We start from the raw sequence: 15,522 nt of genomic DNA on the forward strand, positions 1-15,522 counted from the left end.
TGTTGACACCAGACACAGGCGTTGTTACTGCACATGTCTCTAGCGATATCTCCACCTAGATATTATTGGTGTTTGGGAAGGTGGGCATAATTTGATTCCATCTAATAGATCAATTGTTGAAGCACATACATACGTCCGAAGAATTTTGCAATAGGAAGTCATGTTTTCTTCTATGGAGTACACATAGAAGATAGGCTGATCGTCAATCGCGACCTTACCATGATCAATAGTGTACACTCAGTGTCGCCTAGAAATAAGAAGATGGGGCCTTGTTTCTGAAAAGGGCAAGCAAAGAAAACAAACAACGAAAGCAGTCAGAGAGAATCGTGTATGGCATCACAATCGTTCATACTATAATATCCGATAGCCGATTTTGGACGCCCAATGTAGGAAGCCCATTCGGCGTCATTACAGGAGAACGTATCATCTGCCTTTAGAAGGCAATCTATCAATATAAGTTGGAGAGAAAGCAGAGGTTTCCAGACAGGAGAAGTTACCAGTAACGGCCACGGCGATCATAATCAGCATAACCGGGGTCCCTTGGGGGATAGTCTCTTGGAGGAGGGCGGTCATAAGGAGGTCTGCCATGACCATTGACATACGGATCAGCAGGAGGATAGTCGCGGCGGTAAGGGTCATCAAAGCCACCCCGACGAGGAGGTGGATAATCATCAATCGGAGGGCGAGCGCGTGGGGGAGAACGACCATAGCGACCGCGGTCATCGTCATAATAGGGGCCCCGTCGGGGCGGACTCCTATCACGGTATCCGCGAGGGCTGTATCCGCGAGGTGCACGACGATCATAGTCATCAGGCGGATAGGGTCGACGAACAGGAGAACGGGATCGACCTCGGTCGCGAGGGATATCCGGTTGAGTCTATATCGGTGTCAGTAGCAGTAAAATGCATTGGACGAGCTCGATACATACATCTGCGACGCAGGTGACACGAACACCCTTGAACTCACGGCCGTCAAGCTTTTCCACTGCAGTCTTCAAGTCGGCCGCAGTCTCAAACTCAACAAAGCTTCTAGACCTGTCAGCACCTTAAGCAATCCTGGCCAGACGAGATACTGACCCTCTGCCGTCCCGGTCACGGCCGGTCTCAGAATAAACAACGTCGAGGCTGGATTGACGGGCAAAGTCTTTGAGGTCCTATATCCAGAATCCATGTAAGTCGTTATCCAGGTTGTGGAGGAGTAAACGCCAAGGTATTGGTAGTTGCCCCCAAATAGTAGCCCGTACAACAAGTCCAGAGAGTGAGATAAACATGGTTCCACGGATGAGTTCCCTTTTGCGCAGAGTGACTGTCCCGATGTACAAGGAATGATAGCAGAAAGAATTCGCGACAGGATAAGAAAGGCCGGATACTGGGATACAGAAGTCCATCAAGTCCTAGTCGCTCAGGCAAATGCACTAGCAGACTGCAATGGAGACTGTGATCCAGAGCAGGGCATGATGCTGGCCAGGACTAAACAGAAGAGTGCCCAAGAACGGATTGGACAACAGTGAAGGGGTCCATATATGTTGCTCAGAGTCCAAATAGCAAGTTCTCAGATCCAAGAGTCCGGGTGAAGGAACGGGGATTACAGACCTGCCAGCTGGTCTCACCTGGAAGTCCAGAGATCTGCATGCGATGGGGAGTACGTCTGGGGCGAGGAGCAGTACGCTCCGCAGCGGCAAATGCATCACGATTGCGGGTGCCACGGGCGAATTGAACAGTGAGACGTTCACCCATGAAATCCGAACCGTGGAAGGCTGTGAGGAAGATAAGTTGCTGTATGCGCGCTGGTGATCACAGCATAACTCACCAGGGACTACATCACGAGCGTCCATAGCGTCCTTGTATTCGATGAACCCAAAGCCATTCATAAGCTTGATCTCGGTGATCTCTCCGGTACCATGAGTGTTGAAGTGAGCCTCGACATCCGCCTTGGTAGCTGTGCCAATGTTAGCTTGAGGACTAGATCTCATACACTCTGCAATAGACCCAGGTTATACTTGCCATTGCGCGGGAGATTGCCCAGGTATAACCTGGTAGAAGATACCTCGGTCATGGTGTATGAGGCTCTGGTGAGGTCGAGGAAGGGTTCAGGTCTGTATGATGCGGGAGGTGAAGAGCCGGAGAGCGCTGCGACCGACCGGTGGGAGGAAGTCTCAGGTGTTAGTTATGATCGCCAGCGCCAGACAAATATGCAGCGGCTGCAGCCCTGCGGGTATTGAAGTGGAGGGAAGGACGACGTTATTGAGCTGGGAAGATGGTGGAGATGGTGGAGAGCTCGAGGCGGAGCAGCGATTCTGCGATTCTGCGGTTCCGAGCGGGAAGTTTCACACCTGATTGCCTGAGGCTGCCAGAACGGCGATCACGGCAATCAGTGTCACGTGATTAACCATATCTCCTCCTCGTTACCTATTACTTTAGGTACCTACCTAGGTACGTAGGTATCTATAAGTTCTTATAGGTCCAGTAAACAATGTATCCATTACTCCTTATATTACTCCTAGCTACGCGAGCTTGAACAAGCTGGCCTTAGCGATATCCAATGTTATCGCGTGCAGAATGACAGTTTCGTTCCTCATAAACTCCGTAAACAGTCATCAATTCCTTATCCGGGCTACCAACCAAACTGTGTTTCTCATCTCATCTCCACATCTTGGGTATCATCTCTTGCCTCGTCGTCACCCCCCAACTCGTGCTCTACCTCGTCTACAACGAAGCCCTCGTAGTCCTCGAGGTTCTTCTGAATGTGGACCTTGAACTTGATGATATCATTAAGCATCTTCTCAATTTCCGTGTGCAATTCTTCCCGGAGAGAATTTGCACGGAGTGTAAGTTGTTCGTATCTGGCAAACATTAGTATCAAGGCATTGGACTATAGAGGTCCTCACTAACTCAATATTTGTGTTCATCTCGCGCTGTTCCATTAGTTGCACAGACTCTGTGAGACCAGCTCGCATCTTGGCTAATTCCTTCTCCATCTTCTCGATCTGGGTATCAGAAGCCAGCTTTTGAGTGGTGGTTACCTGCGTCTTGTCAGTGTTTGTCCTGGGATTTTAGTCTTTCGTGCGATATCTACCTCTTTCGTCTTTTCATATTCAGCTTCGGCAGCTCTAACACGGTGCTCAAGAGCCTCGACCTCCCCACGCTTATCCTCGATAGCTTCCTTGATACCATCCAGCAGATCATGGTGCTTCATCATCTCGTCCATGGCGACAGTCCGTCGCTCTGAGATCTCTTTTCGTAGACCAAGGAAACTGGCCTTGACCTGACCCCGAAGATCCAGGCTCAGGATATGTGCTGGTTGATAGCCAGTAACAGGGTCTGCCAGCAGTCTATCACTGTCCGCGTTGCCGCCCGAGTTAGAGGCACCCATTTGCGACGAGGAGAAATTCGGTCCGTCATTGACAATTACTTGTAACTCGTAATTCTTGCCTCTCGCGTTTGGTGCTGTCGATGGAATGAGGCCTATCTGATATCCTAGGCTGTTGTATTTGTCGACCATATGCTCCAACTCATCCAACTTGCGACTGGCCTCTACCTCCTTCTCAGCAACCTTCTTTTTCACCTCATCCAGCCTCTGAGAAGTCGACTCGATCCCTTTTTGGAGACGTTCTCTTTCCGAAGTCATTCGATCGATATCTGCCATGCTGATCCCTTGCTCATCGACGGCCCTTTGCAAATTCGATCGCTCATCATCCGCCTCCTTTAACTCTAGCATGACCTTGTCGAGCTCCTCCTGCAAGAATTGGATGCGGGCCTCGTACTTCTCTGACTTCTGGACCATACGATTATCGAATTCCTCGAACTTGACTTTGTCTTCTTCCATGATCTTGAAATGCCGGTCGAGAGTAGCGACATCCGCTCCTGATTTCTCAAGGTTCTCGATCTCCTTTTGAAGGCGTTGATGCTCAGCCTCGAGGATTTGCATCTCGTCCAAATACTTGGAATTGGACCTATCAAATTCTCTTGCCATAGCTTCGACGTGAGGAGCGAGAACTCGATCCTGATCATCATCCCCAGCGTCTTCGTCCATGGATAACCAGTCTCGATATGCGCTGCTGAGAAAGTCAAAAATGATTCTGTCACCACTAACATCTACGCCAGTTTCAGCGCACGCATCATCGTATTGACCTGCTCCATAGGCGTCTAACATCTGAGACAGTTGCATCATCCAATGCAATAGACCAAGAAAAAGGTGCCATGAATTCTGTGATCCAACGGCGGAGAGCGAGCTCTTGGTAATGCTTTTGTGGTATGGATACCGAAGCTGGGCCAGAATTGGTGGGACTTCCTGGTCAATATTTTTCTGAAACCGATAGCTTGGATCGATTCGATGATAGAGCCACTGGAATATCATGTTGAAGTCCTTTTGAGTTGGCGACTTGATTATATCCTGCTTGAGACTATATTTCATTTCCATCTCAAAGTTATTAGCTGCAAGGTAATCCAACAGCTCCTGTCCAATTCTTGTTTGGTATGTACGGTCTTTCAATGGTCGTGGATCTCTGGGGACACCAGCCGGCTGTGGAGCCTGCTGGAAAAAGCTCTGGTGGCCCATAGGGCCCGTTGTTGAGGTCCGCGATCTGTACACACTGCTTCTTCGCTCCGACCCTTCTCCTGAAGGGCGCCCCATCCCACCCGGCGCATAGCTCTTGCGTCCACTGTTATTCTGGAACGAGGTGCGCTTGACAGATGACATGCCCGCTTCTGCCAGATTTGTTCCTGAGGAAGATCGTTGGAAAAGAGGTTGGTTCGGGCGAGGTGGGGCTAGGGACGCGCGAGATCCGGAAATGGAGCGCACATGGCTCGCAGTAAAAGGCGCATTGTTCACTCCTGATATAGAGTTGGAGCGCTTCATGGTCGAAGCTGGCTGTGGGATACTCGAATTATAGCTGATGCCTCCGAGAGTCTGTGTAATGTAAGTGTCCGAACTGAATTTGCGACCCCTCGATTGACTGAATGGATGGAATTCTCACCTCTCTCGGCCGTCGCACGGAGAAGAGACCCGTGTCTTGCGACATGCTTGCAGTGTTGTGACGCCAAAAGCGGTCGATCCAATGCGACAACGCGGTCGAGAAAGCACCTGTTCGAAGCCGATGAAGCCGATAGAATTTATGGCAATATGGATTGCGACATAGAATGGCGAAGCTTTTGGGTTCGCAATGGGAATATGCTGCCAAGGTCAAGGTGTGGACGTGATCTGCTGTTATACGTCTTGGGATAAGAAGATAAATAACAAAGGCGATGTTCATGCTTCAATTTCATAGGCGGGAGAGACAGAAGGTAAACAATCGAATCTAGCTTAGCGTCGTTGCTCCCATCTCTAGCCAGTGTCACGTGCAGCAGACGCACCACAAGCCTCGGCATGGGCTTGGGAGACCCGCGCGGGATGTGATTCGATTTGACCTTCCCCAGATCTTGCCTGACGGGCTATCAACATCGACATCAGGGACTTCAACCGCAGCCCCATTTCAACCATGGCGATTCGTGAAGATCTTGTTGCGTCCGCAGTAGGTCATTTTCAGTTGCTCAAAAAGATAGACTGCTAACGACTTCAGGTTACTTGTGAGGGAGCACCAAGCCTGCTATCTTCCAGTACTGATTTGACTTCACAGTTCTGCAAGATCCAAGTGTTACCGGGTCCCCGATAGAGAATCGGATAGCGTTTCTTCGATCTAAGAATCTAACACAGGAGGAGATCGATGCGGCGTTGGCAAGGGCTGGTGGAGAGCAGGCACCGAATTATTCGAACTATGCGCCGCAACAGCAAGTAGGGGGTCAACCTCAGCCTGGCTATGGTGGGTATCAACAGTACCAATGGCGGCAGCCGCCACCACCACCCGAAGTGCCTAAAAGAGATTGGAGAGACTGGTTCATAATGGCGACGGTAATGGGAGGGGTTAGCTATGGACTTTATTTCATGGCGAAGGTATGCTATCTCCTATTGTCGATGGTAATAACAGATTTGCTAAGATTATCTGGAGCGATATGTCTATCCCATGATTGCTCCGCCAACAACGCCGCAACTAGAGCAGGATAAGCAGGCTATTGATGAGTCGTTTGAGAAGGCCTTCTCTCTTCTCGACCAACTGGCGAAGGATACAGAGACTCTCAAAGCATCCGAACAATCCCGAACAGAAAGATTGGACACGGCTCTGACCGAGGTTGAGAGTGTTATAGGCGAATTGAAGACAGCCAGCCGACGCCGAGAGGAAGAGTCCCGACGTATCGCTGACGAAGTACGTGGACTTAAAGATTTGATACCCAAAGCCATGGAAGGCCAGAAGGAAAATTCGGATGCCCGGCTCAAGGAGTTAAACAACGAGTTGAAGAGTCTGAAGACGTTGATGAGCCAGAGAATGAATTCCCCAACAGCTTCGAACTCTAGCCCATACGGTCGAACCGCAGGCGCTGGGGCCCCTACGCCTACACCCCCAAGTGCTAGCAGTGTCAATGGTGCCTCGTCTGGCGAAGCAGTCACACCAAAGCCAGCTTCGGTCAACAACACAGTGGGAACTGAATCTGTTGCCTCGCTTCAAGGTCGAAGCGCAAGTCCATTCAACACTGGCGCACCATCTGGAAGAGCTGCAATTCCGGCATGGCAGATGGCCGCAGCCAACAAGAGTTCTAGTTCAGTCAACACGACTGGCACTGGAAGTAATTCGCAGGAGAATGCTAGTGGGGCTTAGGACCATGATGAGCCATGGAAAAGAGAGATCTCATCATCTTTGCATATCAGGCGTGTGAAGGTGTTCCGTATCTTGGGAAAAAGGGGGTTACTGAGGCGTGTTCCTGGCAGGGCCTTTATGCAGCCTGTTGAAGTCAAGGAAGGCCATTTCCAATCCTTATGAGGCCATCCCGGCTCACACGTTGTGCTGTGTGTCTGCGTTGTATTATATATAATATATACCACCGTACAGGCCCGCCATTCCTGTGGCATAAATCGCAAAATGAAATCAGTGCATACCACAGTCCATAGGCTTTCTAGGCATGGTGACAATCGACCAAGGATACAGATATAGTAATTTCACATTCATTCCTCGGTCTCTGCGATTGGCGCATGTCATGAGTTTGTTTGGTCGGGTGGCAAAACCAGGGCCCCAGTGCCGAGGCTCATTTAAACGTTCCTGTCTGGACTGTTGCTGTTGAGCATGACAGACTACAGGACGGGATGGGCCATACGCACGACGCCAATGGATAGAGTCCTTCGTCCATATTTCCACTTTCACTTGAGACCACCAGAGGGTAGACAGAACTGAAAATCCCATTTGTCAAGCCTCTCAATCCTTGTCCTGCCATTCATTACCCGCTCGTCATAATAGCGATGGATACCTCTTCGCCAATTCCTGTTCTGAAGGCAATGCTTCCCAAAGTGCCTCTTATAGGAAAGACCACGCTCTACCATACCCTTGGACTGTCAGAGAACTCAAAGCAATGGGATCTACGGACTGCCCTCACGGTCAGCGTGCTTCGATCATTCATTGTCGATTCGCCACCAAGGCCGATATCTAGAGTCCAACGCATGTCCTTGCGAGACGCCGGGATCAAAGGGAGGATCTGGGTTAGCAAAGTTACGATCCCGCAGCCCGCTGAAGATGATATTCGGCAAGGGCTCTTCGCGGCGATCGAGGGGTTGAAAGAGCCAGGAGACACAGCAGGCGGGTACCAAGAGCCCCAGCTGCTTCCGGTCGAAGCAGAATGGACGGGATACCGAGCTGGTGTAGCGAACGATGCGCCCGAACTGAAGATATCAGAAGAACAGAAATACAAGGAATTGATGACTGAGGTATCATCCCCCACTACGATACTTTACTTCCACGGCGGGGCATACTATCTCATGGACCCCGCAAGCCACCGACCAACAACCAGAAAGCTTGCCAAGCTCACGAAAGGAAGATGTCTCAGTGTCAGATATCGCTTAGCCCCTCAGAACCCTTTCCCAGCCGCTCTCTTGGACGCTCTGGTATCCTACCTCGCTCTCCTCTACCCGCCCACGGGCTCATTCCACGAGGCTGTCGAGCCGCGCCATATAGTATTGAGCGGGGATAGCGCCGGGGGAAATCTCTGCCTGGTTCTGCTCCAGACGATTCTCGAGCTCCGGCGTCAGGGTCGCAAGATCTTTTGGAATGGAGAGGAGCGCGAGGTTCCCATCCCGGCAGGTGTTGCGCTATGCAGCCCATGGGCAGACATCACGCACTCATCACCGTCCTGCGAGACGAATTCGATTTACGACTACCTCCCCCCGCAAAGTAAGCAGATAGAGAAGATGGCGCATCCCCGGTGTTCCATCTGGCCTGCTAATCCTCCTCGGAACAACTTGTACGCCGAGGACGCTGTGTTGTGCCATCCACTGGTGTCTCCTCTGGGCGCGAAGAGCTGGGAAGGCAGCTGCCCGATGTATATCGCGACGGGGACAGAGCTACTCACGGATGAAGGTAAGTATGTTGCCATGAGAGCGGCGGGCCAGGGGGTGCCGGTTGTGTTTGAGGAGTACGAGGCGATGCCACATTGTTTTGCAATGTTCTTGAACGCCCTGCCTGGCGCGAGAAGAGCTTTCACTGGCTGGGCAGGTTTCATCCAGGAGGTGGTAGAAAATCCTGAAGAAGTGAGGACGAGAGGAACCTTGATCAAGGCGAAGACATTGGAAGAAGTGCCTCTGGAGGTGACAAGCTTGACCTCTTTTACGCATGAGGAAGTGTGCTCAAGGATGAGGGAGAGGGCGCAAAAATTATGTCAGGCGAACCCTGATACGCTGTCGAAGCTGTAATTGTGTCGAGTCTATTATGTGCAGTACAGGCGTTTATAGATGGCCTTGATAGATGCCTTCCATGGCAGAAGTGGGTGTGGCTAAGCGACCAAGGTTTGCTTTTGAGATTTTAGTAGTAGAGGACTCGTTGCTTACCGTACACTAATAAGATACTCACGCATTGTCGTGACTGGAGAGGCCCTTGTGTATCGAATTCAGATATCTCATTATTTTGAGAAGATTATCATCTGATTAGAGTGCTTTTAGATGGCGCGTATACTGACTTCTCAATATTAAGACGGTTCTTTCTCTCTATGCTACGTTCAAAAACGGCTGTAATGCCCATGCATAATGAACCTATTATTAAACACCATCCCAAAACTTGTAAGATGTAAACTGATGGCCTATGAAAGAACTTGCAAAACCCTGGAGGATAGGTATGTGGCTTTCACACTCCCCATACATTTACGCCTTGACGCTATATTTACGGCGGAACATGTCATCGACACTCTCGAGATAATAAGTACCTTTGGCAATGGTCTCGGCACTGCCAGCAGGTGTGTAGCTCTTTTGCAAGTGAGCTTTCTTGCGCAACTCGCACATCTAGACATCGTCAGCTACCATCGCAAGATCCTAGGGATAGCATCATTTCAACTCACCTGGTCATATATTTCTGGGGCCACCGTTCGGCGGGCCGCAAGTCTCTCCTTCAGGTTCAATGTCTTCTGGATGACATCGGTGGGGCCAGTGACCCTCAATGAGAACAGACTAGAAGCCAGACCACTGCCGTAGCTGAACACCCCTATTCTCTTCCCTTGTAAGGTGGCGCTGTCGACATTGCTCAGTAGGCTGACCAGTCCTCCGTATACACTTGCGCAATACATGTTTCCGCACATTGTAGGGACTTCGATACTGGGCTGCACACGCTCGTTGAAACGCTTCTTTGTCAATGCCATAAAAGTTTTCTCGACCACTTTGTCAGTAAGCGACTGGACACGATCCATGTCGCGCAGTTCAGGAGGCACATCGGCAAAGATCGGGGCAGAAGGATCGGCCAGGTAGTCATTGTAGAGCATTCGTGCATATGATTTCGACACGAGCTTACAGGTAGGGGCGTGGAAGGCCATGTAGTCAAATCGGTCGAGAGGGGTCTTAGACGCTGCCGACTCGTCCGAATGGGCACTATCGCCGTTGCTATGCCCGTTGAGAGCAGACTTCAGTACAGCCTCTCGCTTGTTGTATGCTTTGTAGCATGCATCCACGGCTTCGGTGTAGCATCTGATGGAAAATTGACCATCAACAATTGGGTATTCGCTAGTGAGGTCTGGCTTGTAGAAGTCGTATGCGTGCTGCATGTAGGTCCCTCGCAGACCAGGCTCCACAGCAATTGGAGCATTAGGTCCAATCAACATGGCAACTGCACCAGCTCCACCAGTTGGTCTCGCATTGCCCTTGGCGTAGAGAGCGATATCACCTGCCACGACGATTGCATCTCTTCCGTCCCAACCAGACGATTCGATCCAGTTGATCGTGTTGAAAACGGCGTTGGTACCGCCGTAGCAGGCGTTGACCGTGTCCACCCCCTCAATGTTTGTGTTGTCGCCAAATAATTGCATCAGGACCGACTTGACCGACTTGGACTTGTCGAGAATGGTTTCCGTGCCGACTTCCAGGCGGCCAATGGAGTTTGTGTCGATCTGGTACTTGCTGAGGAGGTTGGACAGCGCAGTGAGGGCGAAAGAGTAGATATCTTGAAAATGTGAGGTCAGACCACGGGCTCGCTCTATGGATAGCAGGCTTCCTACCTTCTCGATCGTCGCAGAAGCTCATCTTGGTCTGCCCAAGGCCAATTGTGTATTTGCCCTGGCTGACGCCATCGAACTTCTCCAGCTCGGCTTGGTCAACACACTATACATGGACAATTAGCACGTCTGCGCGGCCACGATGGTTCTCAGAGAGAAGCGCATGTTCGGGGCCGAGCATACCTGACTCGGAAAGTATATCTCAATGGCTTTGATGCCAATGTTCTGGGGCCGGGACGACATGGCGGGGAGGCGGTGAAGCTTTCTGGCGATATTGAGATGGAAGTTTTTGATTTGCGGGCTGGGATTTTGAGAGTGGTTTTTGGCAGGACAGCCAAGGAAGGATAGGCCAAAAGAAGAGTGTGCGAGGAGGAGAATGACAGAGAGAAGGGGAAGGTTTTGCTGTTGCCCTCGTGTCTAAAGTAGATATATGTACTTTTGTTGTTACAGTATTATTTGTTCAAGGGCAGTTCGCAAAGGGGGGGGAATGGTGGTGGAGGGGGGGGGGTTGAGTTGGTGGGGATCTTCGCCAGTAGCAAGGAGAGGAAGAGAGGTGATTGGCCATGGATATTTGAGACTAAGCGAGGTCCGGCCCTAAGCTGCGACAGGCGAGAGCTACCGCGCTACCTGTGCAGGCTTGCCTCAAGGGGACTAGAGCGTGGCTGAACACCCGCGCTAAGGCCAGCAAGGGCTAGACAGAAATCTCTACAGGAGCCATTATTCGAGAATGGGGCGTCTCGAACACTTTCAGAGCACTTCCGATGATAGGAGAGGAGAGGGACATCAAGGGGAAGAATAAGGAGAGGAACGAGAAGAGGAGCAGGAATAGAGCAGAGACAAAGAGGCGCGTACATACAGAGCCAAAGAGGGATGATGGACCCGGGGACTAATGGGAGACAAGCACATATCTTGGGTGGTGCGGTCTACAGTTCTGTCGCATTTGGTATCGTACGAGTCGAGAGGCACTGTACGGAGTAGTACGTGCTGTGCAGGGGGGCTGTCACTCTGTATGGGACCCTCTCTCACAGGGACCGGGTAGATTGATACACGCCTGCCTACGCAATGTACCCATCGGGAGAAGATGCTCGTGTATCTCATTTCTATATTTGTTTGTTGTTGCTATTTCTTCCATTAATCCCAATCTCATTACCATTCATATTATCGTGCGCGGCAATCCACCCTCCCACCTAGTTGTAGTATGCGGGAACAGACCCATGTGGCGGCCAGCGTGATATCGCCGATCGAGGGACAACACCAGACAGGATCCCGAAGACAACACATTCAATTCTCTCAAGGACAAAGGACGGTCTTGTATGGCTTCTACATGCCTCATCCAAGATACCTGCCTATCCATGTAAGGTAAGCAAGCTACCTAGGTAAGGTGTGTAGGTGGATTTGGATACGATACCTACCTATGTACGCCGTGTACATCAATCGCCGTCTGCTCATTATCTATCCACTCGCCCCGTGGGTCTATTGCTGTCGGTACATCTGGGTTTGCTCAGCCACCGCCCTCGTTCGTCTCTCCGACGTCGAACTCGGTGCACTGTGCTGTTGCCCACTGCCAAATCTGCTTTCATTATGTTATCTCGATCCTGAAACACGTCTCACAACCTTGTTTCTATCACATTACACTGGGCGAGACCGACCTCAGGTCAGCTGACCATGTTTTCATACCTATCTCCTTTCCTGTCCTCTGGAGGCATCGTTGGGGTATGGTTGAGAGGCCAGATCAGCTATACGGCAGGAGCAGCGTGCTCAAAAAGGATGTAGCTTTCGAGCCTGCTCGCAAGAGAGAACGTTTATGAGGAATAAGATATGAGATCTGCAAAAAGAAAGAAAGCAAAAGAGGATACATATAATCCTCGACTGAATCAGGTAGAGAGGCAAGGAAAGTGCTAGTTGGCACGGCAGCGGCCAAGAGAAAAATGGGAAGATATGGACGATGTACAAGCAGAAAGCTGTCTTGATAGATCCATTTGGAGGTATCTCATATCTGATCAGGGGTTCATGTGCTGTAGGTCATGGGAGTAGCAGCAGGGCTTTGGAAACCAGCTTCGATCAATCAATCTTCTCTCATGGAGGACACTCATCCGATCCGGGAACCCCACGACAGAACTATACTGTAGATAATAGAAGAATCAAGCAACAAGACCGCGATGAACTTTCTGCGAGGTGCAGAGGGGGTGCGAAGGGAATCATCACTCCGCTACGAGCAAAGCCAGATCGAGGTCCGAAACCCCAAACCCCAAACCCAAGCGCAAGGCACGAAACTCGCTTGACTTGACCAGCGCCAAGGAACCAGGAGACGCTCCCTCACCTCATCGTATTCCAACCCCCCCATCACCACTATCGACGACCGACCCCATCAACATCTCCATTCTACCACTCATCCTCCCTCAATTCCTCTTCGCCGATTCTCAAACCCTCACCACGGATGCATATATTTCTCGTCCTCCCTCCCATTTGATGAGTGGCTTTCAAGTCACATCTCAGCAGGCGGGTCGAGAAGAGTAGAGCCTTCGGACAGGAATCATGGCTGCTCCCGATCGCCATGCGTCGACAGGAAGCGACAGGAGAGCGTCGACGCGACTATCAATACAGCTGAGCAGCGATGAGGATTATGATTTGGACCCAATGGCTATCTCCGACGGATTCAGGCCAGCAGACGTCGCAGCGAACCATGATCGATCACCTCCCAGCACGTCACAACATCACGATCAGCCTCAGGGGAGTCAGGGCAGACGGACACCACCCCCACGGCCTTCGAGTACGACAAAACCGAAATACGATTCGTTCGCCTTGCGGCATGATGGTGCTATGGGGCCAGTCGCACCCAGGAATTTGACGGCAGCGTCCACTTCAAACACGGCACCGACTCGGTCGTCGAGTGTCTCGACAGACATGACATTTGTGAGAGCCGAAAGCCCCTATCAAGGCCCGACAGGGCCTTCGCACCCATATCAAATGTATCCACAGGAGTCGCGACTAGCAAGGACGGCGAGCATGGCAACAACTTCCACTGTCCCAGCACCCGAGAGATCGTACTCCGGACCCAGCGGACCTACACACCCTTATGGGATGTATCCTCAAAATACAGTTCCAGAGGCCGATAGTCCTCATGAGCAAGATCAGATTACGCCCGTTCCTGTTGGGTTTCCGGGATTGAACAATACTTATCATCGTCGACTGGGCCCAGACGGGGAGGAGATTGCAGATATTATTGGGCCAGACGGCCATACCGAGCAACTTCCACCCTACACGCAGTATCCGGACGAAGCTATTGCGAGGAAAACTCGCCCCTCCCTTCAGGTCCCCCTTCCTGGTGCCGGTGGGATCGGTTTGGCTACCCGCAACCCCGAATTTGCGTCGCGGGAAGATCTCAATTCACCTCCATCCCGTCACTCCACACGCAGTCTAATGTCTGAGTCGAGTCATCAAATCAATACCGCTGCTCTTGCTGTCTCAGAGAAGCCCCAGTTGAAGAAATGGCAACAGATTGCACGGAGAAGAGTCTGTGGTATTTTTCCTGTTTGGGCTATTGTCCTCGTTGGATCAGCCTTTATTCTCCTTGCAATCATACTGTCAACCGTCCTTGCCATTTTGCTGTCTCGACACCAACAGAATAAGCATCATGACAGTGATGGAGAGCACCCGTAAGTGCAAAGCGCGCTGTATCAAAATCTGCTAAAGGCCATACTAACTTACCCATCTCAATAGCCCAAGCCAAATCTACACCGCAACCATGACAACAATGACAACTACATGGGATGCATCTCCATTCACAAAGGTTCCTCCAAATATCCAACCTCTTCCGACTGGGACCTACATATTACCCATCTCTACCCCATCTATAGCACCCTCTGGTTGCATTGACAATCCATCACAAAGTGATGCTTGGTCTTGCGCCATACCACCTATGCTTCCTTATCAGATGATCGTTTCCGGAATTTCTAGCTCAAGTTACGTATCGGACAACGAACTTACTCTTGACATGGGCAACTACAGTATCAAATCTTTGGCATACGGCGCCCAGCCTCCAATTTTGACCCAACCTGAGGTTCTTTATCTCGCGACAGATAATTACGATCCCGATCGAGGCCCGGCCTGGTTTTTCCAGACACCTTACGACAAACTTGTAATTCTACCAGAAGGCGCCCTGACATCGTCAAATAGCAAGCGCTCTACTAATTTACATGACGATGACACAGCTTCGGACTTTATGCGCAAGGGAGTGGCGCAGCCAGGCGACAAACCATGGTTCTGTTATTGGAATGCTACTTTGCTAGAGGCGTTTATTTACGTCAACGAGACCAGCAGCGCTGGGGCTCGAGCGTCCTCTTCAAGTTACCCAACCCCAACAGGAGCTACAGCAACTCCATATTCCTCAGGCGTTCCTACTTCAAGTGCTTCACCATACGGGTTTTCTGGGCAGGTGTCGGATCCTGTCTTTCTCCCTTGTTACCCGAAGGTGGTCAAAGTTGAAGAACGTCGAATTCCACCTCGAGAGCACAGTATAGCTCCCTATTGCGTTCAACACTATATCGATGAAGACGGCTCGCCCCATCCGTACACCAACAGTACGGGTGAACCTGTTACGATTTACTTGAACGAGACGGAACCTACTGTTGTTTCCCCTATGGGTCGACGTGCCGTTTTTGATAACCTCGAGGGTGCGGGCCTAAGTGAACGGCAATCGAGTTCTACCTGTGGTTGTGTGTGGTTGGCTCAGTGACTTGTTGAAGTATGTCTATTGGAGTTTGGAGTTCTTATTTGTGCACATAAGGACAGGGCATAGGCGTTTAATGATATATCTGGCGTACCTTCCTAGGTTGGTAGAGTGGGTGCCACTGGAATGCGAAAAGAGGGCATACGATGCGATTAGGGTTTGATGCGTTATGGAGAATTATTGGAAGGCTTGATTTATGTTCTGACCTAGTATAGTCATATATTACCACGAGCCCCATTTCTAGTA

General features: G+C 50.8%; 6 protein-coding genes across 6 annotated transcripts; 3 read left to right on the forward strand and 3 right to left on the reverse strand.

The window, feature by feature from the left end:
* Positions 1-229: 229 nt before the first annotated feature.
* Positions 230-2,055, reverse strand: M430DRAFT_277164 (hypothetical protein; the record flags this gene model as incomplete). Its single annotated transcript, XM_024865701.1, has 6 exons — positions 230-877; positions 929-1,025; positions 1,077-1,153; positions 1,593-1,756; positions 1,810-1,938; positions 2,004-2,055. 6 exons carry the CDS (start codon positions 2,053-2,055, stop codon positions 494-496), a joined length of 903 nt encoding a protein of 300 aa, XP_024719527.1. The 3' UTR covers positions 230-493.
* Positions 2,056-2,634: 579 nt separating this feature from the next.
* On the reverse strand, positions 2,635-5,020 carry M430DRAFT_28956 (hypothetical protein; the record flags this gene model as incomplete). The annotated part of the gene is made up of 4 exons (XM_024865834.1): positions 2,635-2,842; positions 2,892-3,022; positions 3,076-4,908; positions 4,976-5,020. 4 exons carry the CDS (start codon positions 5,018-5,020, stop codon positions 2,635-2,637), a joined length of 2,217 nt encoding a protein of 738 aa, XP_024719528.1.
* Positions 5,021-5,389: 369 nt separating this feature from the next.
* Positions 5,390-6,952, forward strand: M430DRAFT_142195 (hypothetical protein). The gene is made up of 4 exons (XM_024862750.1): positions 5,390-5,509; positions 5,558-5,564; positions 5,615-5,928; positions 5,984-6,952. The coding sequence occupies exons 1-4, from the start codon at positions 5,477-5,479 to the stop codon at positions 6,686-6,688; spliced, it is 1,059 nt and encodes a 352-aa protein (XP_024719529.1). The 5' UTR covers positions 5,390-5,476; the 3' UTR covers positions 6,689-6,952.
* Positions 6,953-7,507: 555 nt separating this feature from the next.
* M430DRAFT_35762 (hypothetical protein) lies at positions 7,508-8,949 on the forward strand. Its single transcript, XM_024866805.1, has one exon. It carries the CDS (start codon positions 7,522-7,524, stop codon positions 8,764-8,766), a length of 1,245 nt encoding a protein of 414 aa, XP_024719530.1. The 5' UTR covers positions 7,508-7,521; the 3' UTR covers positions 8,767-8,949.
* Positions 8,950-9,210: 261 nt separating this feature from the next.
* M430DRAFT_28959 (hypothetical protein) lies at positions 9,211-10,790 on the reverse strand (the record flags this gene model as incomplete). Its single annotated transcript, XM_024865835.1, has 4 exons — positions 9,211-9,348; positions 9,405-10,495; positions 10,551-10,653; positions 10,731-10,790. 4 exons carry the CDS (start codon positions 10,788-10,790, stop codon positions 9,211-9,213), a joined length of 1,392 nt encoding a protein of 463 aa, XP_024719531.1.
* Positions 10,791-13,082: 2,292 nt separating this feature from the next.
* M430DRAFT_51582 (hypothetical protein) lies at positions 13,083-15,282 on the forward strand (the record flags this gene model as incomplete). Its single annotated transcript, XM_024868236.1, has 2 exons — positions 13,083-14,203; positions 14,268-15,282. The coding sequence occupies 2 exons, from the start codon at positions 13,083-13,085 to the stop codon at positions 15,280-15,282; spliced, it is 2,136 nt and encodes a 711-aa protein (XP_024719532.1).
* Positions 15,283-15,522: the final 240 nt, after the last annotated feature.

This window comes from Amorphotheca resinae, assembly GCF_003019875.1.
Source record: "Amorphotheca resinae ATCC 22711 unplaced genomic scaffold M430scaffold_8, whole genome shotgun sequence".
Taxonomy (NCBI): domain Eukaryota; kingdom Fungi; phylum Ascomycota; class Leotiomycetes; order Helotiales; family Amorphothecaceae; genus Amorphotheca; species Amorphotheca resinae.